This window comes from Apium graveolens, chromosome 4 (assembly GCF_009905375.1).
Source record: "Apium graveolens cultivar Ventura chromosome 4, ASM990537v1, whole genome shotgun sequence".
Classification (NCBI taxonomy): domain Eukaryota; kingdom Viridiplantae; phylum Streptophyta; class Magnoliopsida; order Apiales; family Apiaceae; genus Apium; species Apium graveolens.
Window position 1 is genome coordinate 219,194,347 of NC_133650.1, and position 12,250 is coordinate 219,206,596.

At 33.8% G+C, this 12,250-nt stretch overlaps 1 protein-coding gene across 3 annotated transcripts; it reads left to right on the plus strand.

The window, feature by feature from the left end:
• The first annotated feature begins 8,777 nt into the window (after nt 1-8,777).
• LOC141720632 (DNA topoisomerase 6 subunit A) lies at nt 8,778-12,128 on the plus strand. 3 transcript variants are annotated; one of them, XR_012574471.1, is made up of 4 exons: nt 8,778-10,179; nt 10,454-10,517; nt 11,682-11,796; nt 11,877-12,128. XR_012574471.1 is itself a non-coding variant. In XM_074523149.1 (2 exons), exon 1 carries the CDS (start codon nt 8,888-8,890, stop codon nt 10,163-10,165), a length of 1,278 nt encoding a protein of 425 aa, XP_074379250.1. In that variant the 5' UTR covers nt 8,778-8,887; the 3' UTR covers nt 10,166-10,179; nt 10,454-10,858. The 3 variants fall into 3 exon arrangements, 1 of the variants encoding a protein (XP_074379250.1); XR_012574470.1 differs by lacking the exon at nt 11,682-11,796; XM_074523149.1 differs by lacking the exons at nt 11,682-11,796; nt 11,877-12,128 and having other exon boundaries at nt 10,454-10,858.
• The last annotated feature ends 122 nt before the right edge of the window (nt 12,129-12,250 follow it).

Genomic DNA, 12,250 nt, shown 5'->3' on the forward strand with positions numbered 1-12,250 from the left:
GAATCTTTTCAATTGTATTTTACAGTTTGTCTTCACTTGTAAACTTGGTGATATATAAACCAAGTAGCAGCTAGTAATTAGATATGAATTTTCCTTGAGCTGTTTAGAAATATCAAAAGAGAAAATCATCTAGTTTGTACTAGGAAGCAACTGTGATTTAATTATTTGAATCATAGATTTTCTGAAATAACACATCTCTAGTGGAATAACAAATCCACCAGAAAAGTTTTTTTAGTTCTTTGTGTTCATTACATTTGTATTTGAATATATATCTGTCTGCATCAGCTTCAAGCAATTCATACACATTTGATCACTCAAACACTTAGCCTTAGAAACTGCCCAAAACTTGAAAAAGTTTTGAGATTTACATTCAACCCCCCTTCTGTAAATCTCATTGTTAGTCCACTGGGAATAACATATGATCCCATCATAAAGAGATTCCCAATTTTTCCTTGAATAAAATACTTCAAATCAATATTCGTCAATGATTTGATTTCCAGGTAGTGAGGGAGTCACAACGGTCTCGCTTAAAACCCACAACCTTACAAGTTCAATGAACTCGCTTTTGACAAAATCGCCTCATATCAGAAACAAATAATATTTGAATTTTATTCCGTGTTTCATAAACACGAGAATCTCATAATCGTTTGTTCATTTTAAAATCTTGAGTCGTTACAGATTTTATCTTGTTTAGCAAGCATGGCATGAGTGTCGTATATAATACATACATTCTTAATCTAATTAAGCATGCATCTTTATAAACTACTCTACACATACATTCATCATATGCGCATATATACGTAAAGTGCAATAAATAAACGTGGTTGGTTATGGCTTCATCCTATGTGATCTTCATCAAGATAATGACAAAGATCTAGGTCAATCTAAGGTGAAAAATAAATACAAGCTAACTATGACATGTCTTCTTTCTTGTATTTGCTTCCTTGGATGGCCTCCATGTGAGATTACCCTTCCTCATCGTCAAATATTCATGTCTTTGTGTACATTACGAGAATGAAATATAAAACTAATCTAATGAACTTAAAAGAAGAACTCGAGTTACATTCGAGATTTAATAATTACAAGATCAAATGACATGCGAGCCATATTTAAAAAACCAAACCCATTAACCTAAGGTCATAAGCCATAACCATCCACCATGCTCAATTAACACATAAGAACATGTTTGAACACATAATCTGATCTTAGCATGTCAAACCCATCATGGTCTAATCATAAAAATCAAATATGACAAAAATCAGAAAATTCGAAATTAAATTTGATAACATTAAATCACAGATTACAGGGTCTAAATGGCATCAAACGCCTTACAGACAAGTCGATGATGGCTTTATTTATCAGTTTTGTTCAAACGCTCGATTGCCTATCAAGTAGGGTATTCGTTTGCGAAAATCTAACACCAGACCCAGATTTTATCAAATTCGTTGTATCTGATTCAGAATCGTATCAAATACGATTCTTATAATAAGAACAAACACAAAATAGGTATATATCATTACATTTACAGATTACATAATTATCATATGATTATACAACTCTCATGAATATCATATATTCAAAACATATACATACATACGCATTTATAAACATAACAACATGTAAAACATACAAAATCGCATACATAACAGTCATGGAATATTGTATACATGTTATCATCATAAAACCATTAAATACATAAATGAATTAAACACTTTTCGCAAGTAGCTCTGATACCATTGAAGGGTTTCGAGCACATAAACGCAACGGAAATAGTAATTAAAAACGTGAAAAATTAGAATTTTCGAAACCCACCGCAGGATCCATGCAAAAAATAGATATTTAATTCATAGATCAAATTGTTTACCTTAAGAAGCTTTACAAATTGGTTGACTAAAGGAGTTCCAAAGCTTGTTCAATCACCACGCATCCCGCTCTCGTGATCTACGTTCTATCGGTATCCACACGAATGCTTGAACTCATGGATTGGATGTGTACTAGCACAAACTCGTTTCTTCTTGCTCTCTCCATCTTCTCACTTGGTGGCCAGAGTTTTTGTAAAAGTCTTGCATCCAAAATCAGCCACACAAGAGATATTATATAGAGAGTATAATAAGAATTATAACTCTTAACTAATTATGAGTTATTACTAACTCGAAATTCCTATTTGTATAATAATTAAGTCACACTTAATTATTTAACAAATGAATTTCATAATTAATATTAGTAAATTTGAATATCAATATTTATCTAATTAATTAAGTCATACTTAATTAATATTATAAATAATTCAAATTACTTTAATATAATTTAAATCTAATTTAAATTAAATAATCCTTCAAGCATTCTTTGTGTGTGACCCTATAGGTTATTATTACATTGGCAATGAATTTTAAATCTAACTTAAAATCGTAAACAATGAGCGGCATCTAGTAATACATCATTGCTACCCAAGTAATAATAATTGAATCGGTGATCGATTAAACTTTTCGTGAATAATGTACAATGTAATATAATCCCTTTAACCAAATATTATAGATTAAACTAGAGGCATGTTATGTGTCATCCTCATCATAGTTTAATCCAAGTTTTCTTGATCAATGAGTAGACTATCATATCAAATCAACATTTGAGCATGGCCATGCATTTCATAGTCTAGCTCACACAAGAGGCCAATAATATAACTCCAAAAATAGGAGGGTTAAATCCCATCTAGATCATTCATATTTCTCATACGATTTATAATATACCCAATGTCCACTTTTATCATTACCCGGTCAAGGATAACTTTTAATGGAATCAATGTATATTAATTCTCATATAGAAATATAATGACTTCAGGTCTAAGGACCATTACATCATTATAACTGTGAGAATTACTTATGATACAACATACATGTAGAATCTCACATCGGGTCTGTCCAACACCATGTACATATACATCTGCCTGTATTTTTTACTTTAGTATCATCATACCTATGATCAATGAGATGTGATCATCAGTCAACAAATACACCAGTCTTAAGGCATTATTATTGTCCCTTAATAATAATATTCGACTAGGGACATTTAGAAATATTGATACTATTCTCATAATCTAATTTCTAAGTCACGTACTTAGATATATAGAATTGCATATCATATTTCAAGGACATTTATTAATCTAACATTTATATCATAATAAATTAAGAATTAATAAATTATAAAGGGAATAATCGATTGAACATAAACATTAATAATCCTAATTCTTAAACTAAAACATCATAGTGTTGTCTTTAGGGCACAAACACTAACATATCTTGAGTAGTCATCCACCATCACCAATGCATATTTCTTTCTGGATATAGACATGACATTAACTGGTCCAAATAGGTCCATGTGAATAAGCTGTAATGGAGCACTTATTGAATTCACAACTTTGTTCTTGTGATTGGACCTCTTCATTTTCCTTTTTTGACAAGCTTCCCAAACTTCATCTTGAGCAAATTCCGGATTTGGCATATCTCTCACTAGTTCCTTTTTCACCAAGGTGTTGATTACTTTGTAATTCAGGTGAGAGAGTTTCTTGTGCCAGAGTCTGCTTTGCTCATTGGATGCCTTGATGTAGAAGCAACAAATTTCATCCTTGTTTGCTGAATTTAAATCTGCAACAAACAAGCTTCCTTTCCTTACTCCTTTAAGAGAAACTTCACCAGTTTTCTTGCTAGTGATTGAACAATCTTCTTTGTCAATATTAATTTGAAACCTTTGTCTATAAATTGGCTGGAACTGAAAAGATTCACTTCAAGACCAGCAACTAGTGCTACATCATCAATGACAACATTACAGAGATCAACTTGCCATATCCCATTGTGAATCCTTTGTTATTGTCTCCAAAAGTCACCAATGGGCCAACCATCTCCTCAAACTATAATAGCAGATCTTTATCACCTGTCATATGTCTGGAACATCCCATGTCAATGATCCATATGACTTTATTCTTCTTGCCCTGCACACAATGAGTTTTAAGTGTGTTTAGCTACCCAAGCAGCGTTGGGAACTTTCTTTTTTTTCACAGAATTTGCAGAAGTAGAACTGGAACATTCAAGTAAAACAACATTCTTAGTTTGATCAGCATTTTTATCTTTTATCACAGATCTAAAGTTGACTTCTTTAAGATCTTTTCTCAACTTATGACAAATGGTCATAACTTTCATGTTGCAAGAAATACAGTCAAAACTTATCACAGAAAAAATAGGGATCTTCAGTTTGTGCCTCATTGTACTTGCATGCTCCATATTTTGGCTCACTAACAACCTTTTTACAAAGGTGAGTTAGATGATTTGTTGAGCCACATTTCTGACATTGCTTTCTTGAAGCATATGCAATATAGACATAATTGTTGCTTTTGTTTACACCTATTTTTCCATTCCCGTTCTTCTTCTTCTTTCCAGTTTTCTTAGTCTTGATCTCCTCTGTTGGTGTCTTAGCAGCTTGGCTTACTACAGGATTCTTCTCACATTCAGTGATAGGAGTGGTTTATGCATATTTCTTCTCTTTGTTTTCATCTGCAATTTTTTGCTTGATGACCAACTCTACTTTACTGAAATTTACTTCACAAGCTTTAAACAAAGGTACATTTACATTCTTAACATCACAGGAACATCTTGGTTCACACTGTCTTTTCCTTTGTCAGCTCCAACTTTCTTGTGCGAATTCAAGGCCTTATAGTCCAAACCAATAGCTATGTTAGCACATGGTTTGTTTTTCTCATGATACTGACCAATCAACTGAGATGCATTTTTGAATGATTTAAGCTTCAAATAACTTTTCTTAATCCTTTCTCTCAACACTGCTTCTACTTCTCCAGCACACTTAAGCTTGTTCTTGATGTACTCATTTTCTTGCTTAACTGTTTCAAGACCAACAAGCTGTAGTTCTAGCTCCTGTTTCTCAATCTCAAGTTTTTGATTGATTTTTTATAGCCTACTTACTTCCTCAGTAGCTGCCATCATGCTTGTATGAATATAAAATATTTCTACACTCATTTTCATAACAGTTTCTTTATATTGAGTGACATTTAAATCAATTGTAGTTAGGATAGATACCTCCGATTTAGATGCAGATGATTCTCCTTACTCCAAAACCATGTGAGCATAATTTCCATATTCTTCATAGTCATCCTCATCATTTGTATCATCCTAAATCTTTCCATCTGGAATATAAGCTTTTCCCTGTTCCTTTCTCAAGAGTGCTTCATAATTTTCTTCCAATTCTAAATAAGCCTAGTCTTTTTTCACCTTATTTGGATTTCTGCACTCTGTGGCAAAGTGACCAAGTTCATCACAGTTGTAGCACCTTATCTTTGATCTGTCCACAGATCCTGACGTGTAGCCACCTTTTCTAGTTGCATTAAACTGAGTTTTTTCTTTTCAGTTGCTGTTGTTGGATGTGTGGTCCTTACTTAGGCTTTTTAACTCTGATGTTTAAAACTTTTCTTGCAAGATAAGACATTGACTGATCTTACATCCAGTTCATCAAGAGTGCAAGATAAGTTGTAGCACCTTATCTTTGATCTGTCCACAGATCCCGATGTGTAGCCACCTTTTCTAGTTGCATTAAACTGAGTTTTTTCTTTTCAGTTGCTGTTGTTGGATGTGTGGTCCTTACTTAGGCTTTTTAACTCTAATGTTTAAAATTTTTCTTGCAAGATAAGACATTGACTGATCTTATATCCAGTTCATCAAGAGTGTAAAACTCATCCTCTTCCAGATCTAAAATGACTTGGTTTTATGGTTCCTTATTTTCTTGAACAACTTGAGTCCGGGGTTCCAGTATCTTCAGACATTTTATTATCATTTGCTACCAAGGCACTTGACACATCCACAACATGCCATTGACGGGCTTTCAATGATTTCCTCTGTAACATTTCTAGCTCATAGGTCTTGAGAATACCATATAAGACCTCCAAAGTTATATTGCCTAAATCTCTTCCCTCTCTTATTGCATATATCTTTTGTTCCAGGTGATCATAAAGAGTGAGCAAAAATTTTAGGTTAACCTCCTCAACTTCATAATACTTGTCATGAAGCTGCAAATCATTTATCAGTTTGTTAAACCTCTCAAAAACCTCAGTTATGCCTTCCTTTAGTTTAGCCATAAAACTCTCATACTGTGAAACTAAGATCCTTCTTTGATTAGATCTAATCTCTTCTATTCCTTCACATTAGATCTCTATCTTCTCCCAGATTTGTTTAACTGACTCACAATTAATAATGTTATTGTACATTACATTATCAAGAGACTCAATTAATATAATTTATAAGTCATTATCCAGTGCAACCTTCTATTTCTCTGGTTTTGTGTAGGTAGAGGGATCTTTAGGTGCAAAGTGTGCAGGTATGACCATGTCTCCATCTGTTGCTTCGGACACCCTTTTCATAGGAATAAAGGGTCCATGCCTGAGAATCTCAATGTACATTGGATTGGCCATCCTTATGAACATCATCATTTTCTTTTTCCATAAGATGTAGTTTATCTTATCAAAGACATGTATCTTGATACTGCTTATTTTCTGTGCAGTCATACTTTAAAGATCTTTATTTGTTTACTTTCAGTTTTTGCTCTGATACCACTTGTTAGATATTAAGTGTAGTGAAATATAACACGGGGGGGGGGGTGAATGTGTTTTTTTGGATTTTAATTAACTTTGAAAGTGTTTGTCTTATAATTGAACAAAAGAGATATGAACTTGTAGTGATAAAATGTTTAACTGCAAGCACACAAACAAATTATCAAAAAAACTCATCTGATTGTATTAATCAATTTTTTTCTACAAATCTGTGTTCTTAAAAATAAGAACTCAGCTACAAATCTTGAGAGAGAATTCAAGATAATTTTCTAGATCAGTTTGATATTCCTAAACTAAGGACCCGTGCATGCTTTAAAGACCAACAACACAGGTTTACAAAACTTGCACTAAAATGTACTAACACAGTTTCTAAAGCTATATTATTTATTTCCATTTCCAGTGTTAGCAAATTTGTGCAGAATCTTGTAGGTTTGTGACCTTCCTTTGTCCCGTGAATCTTGGCCCTTGATCTTGAATTCTTCAAGCTGCATTTGTAGTTCTTTAATTTCAGTGATAGAATTGTTTGTTGACTGATAATCTCAAATATTCAATTTGTCTGCATTCCGAATTATGAGATAGTTTGTCGATATCTCTTTGTTCTGTAGAGATGTCACATATCGATAAATATAATGACTTATCGATATCTTGAGTTCTCAACATGTGTCTTTGACTTTTCGAAGTCTCCAGTTCTCTACATATAGAATGACTTGTCAATATCTCCAGTTCTCTACATAGGCTTTTGACAGTCGATATCTCTAGTTCTCTACATGAAGATTTGGCTTGTTGATATCTCTATATCTCTACATGAAAAAATGACTTGTCGATATCTCCAGTTCTCTACATAGACTTTTTGACTTGTCGATATCTGAGATCTCTACATGCATATTGACTTGTCGATATCTCTTGGGACTACTTTACAAGCCATTTTGGATTTCTCGGCAGACTTCTCGATATTTCTTGGTCTGTGACTTGTTGATATCTGACTTAGAATATTTTTCCTATAACAAAATTATTCAAATCCAAGCTGCTACATATCTCTCTGAGGCATGATCAGGATTTGATCTACTTCCAGAGTTTATTCCTTAGCTTGAAGGTTGTTCACATAAAAATCCTTCAGTCTAATCTACTTAACATTTTTACAGACTCAAGGAATACAATTACAAAATACAAATTTAGATTATCATACAACTTATCCTTATAAGGGTTGTCAATATTACTTAGTCTTGTTATGTTGTTTTGCACAACATTCTTTATTTAGAAGCAACAAACAGATCTAGGAAAAATTTTGAATTCTCTCTCAAGAATTGTAGCTGAGTTCTTATCTTTAAGAACACATATTCGTAGCAAAACAAATTTGATTAATACAATCAAGTGATTTTTTGATAATTTACCTGTGTGTTAACAGTTAAACATTTTATCACTACAAGTTCATATATTTGTTTTGTTCCAAATATCCAAACACTTTTCACGGTTAATTAAAAATCAAGAAAACACATTCACCCCTCTATGCATTGCACTTAATATCTAACACCCGGAATGAGGTATAATTTGTAGTTTGGTTTTATCTTTACAATCCGTTAGTCCCTAAAAATCAAATTATTAGTACCGTTAGATTAAAATACTAAACACATAAATAACCAAAGCTCCCTGGTTCGAATCCCGCGATAAAAAAACATTTATATCATTATTTATACACTATCAAGTTTCCCAGTTTCGAATCTGGTCAACAACAAACATTTATACTATTATTTATTTGATAAAAATACAAATAAACTGTCATGATCGAATCTTACCAACAAAAAACATTAAAATTAATATTTATAAAGATACAAGTAAGGTTAATGGTTTGAATCTTATCAAATATACTATTTTTACTATTTGAACTTAACCGAAAACTCTTAACAAAAAACTGTACACGTTCAAATTAAATTTTTCTGAATAAAGTTAACTAATTTTGATATTGTATTACATATATTAAGTTTTTTTATTAAAATTATAAATAATATTAATAAAACTATAAACTACCCTTTTAGTCTTATTTAAAATTAAAAATCTTATATTTGTATATAAAATATAAAATAAAAAATATATAATATATATTTTTTTTAAAAAACAAATTTGAAATACATGAAAAAGTCCAAATATCACTTGAAATGGGGGACGTAGGCCTAATTTGACACCGAGAGAGAGAAATTACAAGCCCTAATTTCATTTCTCTCACACACTCTCACTCATCTCTCTCTCTTTTTCTAATTTCCATCTCTGTCTCACACACACACAATGGCGGACAAGAAGAAAAAGCGACGGCAAACAGACCCAGACTCCGACTCGGAATCCGAAGCCCTCCCGTTTAAAAAGCTCCTAAAATCCGACTCCACAATCCTCTCCACTCTCAAAACCCTAGCCACCGCTTCCGCCACCGCCGGCACCTCCTCCGCCGCCAACCCCATCACTCTCTCCTCCCTCTCTCTCTCCTCCACGTGTCGCGAAGTCACCGACCTCCCTCTCTCCTCCGTCCAATCCCACATCGAAACTCTCGCTCTCTCTCTCGCTCATTCAATCCTGGCTGGCAATGGCTTCTCCTTCTCCGTCCCCTCTCGCGCCTCCACTAATCAATTATACGTCCCCGAGCTCGATCGCATCGTCTTGAAACATAAAACATCCACCAGGCCTTATGCTAATGTTGCTACGGTTCGAAAAACCACTATAACTACTCGCATTATGCAGCTGATTCACCAATTGTGTCTTAAGAATATACACGTTACGAAACGTGACTTGTTTTATACTGATGTTAAGTTGTTTCAGGATCAGACGCAGTCTGATGCGGTGTTGGATGATGTCAGTACGATTTTGGGGTGTACGAGGTCGAGTTTGAATGTTGTGGCTGCGGAGAAAGGGGTTGTTGTAGGGAGACTTATTTTTAGTGATAATGGTGATATGATTGATTGTACGAAAATGGGGATGGGTGGGAAGGCTATTCCGCCTAATATTGATAGAGTTGGGGATATGCAGAGTGATGCTTTGTTTATTTTGTTGGTTGAGAAGGATGCTGCTTATATGAGGTTAGCGGAGGATAGGTTTTATAATAGGTTTCCGTGTATTATTGTGACGGCTAAAGGGCAGCCGGATGTGGCTACTAGGTTGTTTTTGAGGAAGATGAAGTTGGAGTTGAAGTTGCCTGTGTTGGCGCTTGTGGATAGTGATCCTTATGGTTTAAAGATTCTGTCGGTTTATGGGTGTGGGTCGAAGAATATGTCTTATGATAGTGCAAATTTGACTACTCCGGATATTAAGTGGTTGGGGATTAGGCCGAGTGATTTGGATAAGTATAAGATACCTGAGCAATGTAGGTTGCCGATGACTGAGCAGGATATTAAGACTGGGAAGGATTTGTTGGAGGAGGATTTTGTGAAGAAGAATCCTGGGTGGGTTGAGGAGTTGAATATAATGGTGAAGACGAAGCAGAAGGCGGAAATTCAGGCTTTGAGTTCTTTTGGGTTTCAGTATCTGTCCGAGGTTTATTTGCCACTGAAGTTGCAGCAGAAAGATTGGCTTTGAGGAGGCTGGCACTGGTAATGACTTAAGCATGTTTGCCTTCTTTTCACATGTATTAGCAGAACAAGCAATTTGTTTGCCTTCTTGTCACATGTATTAGCAGAACAAGCAATTTGTTTACTACATCTGAGTGCTGTGTTGTTTTTTACTAATGCAAAAATGTCTGAGATGTACTTTCATATGTCAGTGATATCTTGGAATTTAATCTTCCTTTCTCATGACTTGACACATAGATAATCGTTGGTTCTTATATTTGATATGGGGCTGTTATGACTTGATGTGTATTGGCAGGATGGAGCATTTTATGTTGATTTGAAGAATCTTCTTTCATTTGAATTAGTGAAGTGCAAGTAAGGTTCGGGTTAACAGAATAATTATCCTTTAGTATGCTGTTTTTGTATGATGACCCTTGCGTGTTTTGATCTCTCTTGTGCACCACTTAAGTTCTGAATTCTTGTGGTCAAATATTGGGTAAAAATGAGGAATCAATATTATAGCTTGGGGTAGTGGAAACCGGAAACACAAAATTCTGAACTACTTGTAATTGTTTATTGCGCTCTGTTATCATATAAATGCTCCTGTATCGGAAAACTTGAAGTGATAAGAAGTATCTTTTTTTTGTATGACTAATTGTACAATGAAATTTCCGACTGATTAGAAATTTTAGTCATGCTGCTGGCAACCCAAATGTGTTCATCTTGTTGTGTACATCTCTTTTAATTTTGCTTGATAAATACATAGAAACTGGTTATAGGGAAACTGGCGGAAGCCCAAATTGTCCCCCAAGTTCAAGTTTGTCATAACAGCAACTGAACCTACTTGAATGTTTAAGTCCTTTGTAGTCTATCTATTTGGGGTGAACTTTTTTCTAAACTTGTACATATAATTAAACAATGAGCCATGCTTGTACAGTTATATTTCAAACTTCTGCCCTGCCCTGTAAATTTTGAAGTTTAAAATTTGAATTGTTATATTTATTGGTACGTACCAAGGGCATCACATATATTTCAGTATCTATCTTGCAGATATCATCCTTCAGTAATTGTAGAAACAGTATGTTAAAAGTTTTTGTACATCGTCCTATTATATTTGTGATATCTTCTAAATCTTAGATATCGAGGCCAATTTACAAATTGTGATATCTTCTTCCTTTTGTTAGATGTTGAGGCCTGTTCTTTTTATATTATTTTATGTACTTCCGAAAAGCTTGTTATAGTAGGGGGGCTGCGTGGATGGAACAATTATGCCAAGAAAAAACTGAAAAGATTTGAAGTTTTTTAATTTTTGAGAAGCTAAAAAAATAGTTAAATATAGCATGAGTTTGTTGCTGCAAGGTTAACTTGTATGCATACATACAGATAATAGCTATCATAGTTGACGAAAGGAAGGCACAAGTATGAAGTTTGTTGTACGAATTTGGTCTAAAGTCATGTACTAGGAGATTAAGGTTCTGTGTTGTATGGTTGTAGCTGCCTAACATTTTTGTTGCAATGTAATAATCAATCATATTGGGTTTCAGCTGCTCAGCATATGTATATGCTGAAAAACAAGATAGGTGTTTTGTGCCGGATTCCTGCCGCTCATCAGCTCTTCGCATATACGATTTGTACATTATATATGTAACGAGAAGAAACGTAATATATCTTGGTAAATTTTACTTCTGAAAGCCATTTTATTCTGGTACAATTCCTCTAAAAACATTTTCAACTTGCAGAGCTAGAGGGGTAAAGCCGTAAAGCATCATGTCATTCCTTATATGGCGGCAGATTTCATTGAAATCCAAGAGGAAGGGCATAAAGTAGTAGTATAGACAAAAGGTTAATTATGTCAATTCTCAAGCATAGGAAGGGCAGTTTCTGAAATCCAAGAGGAATAGAGGTTACAGACACAAAAAATACCAAACAAATTGTTTTGTTGTCCAATAAAATACATTTAATTTGAACAAATATTATATATTTTATATATCCTTCCAATAACCAAATTATTATGAAGTAACACATCAATTATGTTACATTTGTAACATTGAACATTTTTTTTTATCTACGTGGTACACCCCAAAAGAGAAGCACATTTTTCTTTTTTTCAGAT

What these genes read in the sequence shown, in the direction of transcription:
- LOC141720632 (XM_074523149.1), top strand. Translation starts at nt 8,888, where the DNA reads ATGGCGGACAAGAAGAAAAAGCGACGGCAAACAGACCCAGACTCCGAC.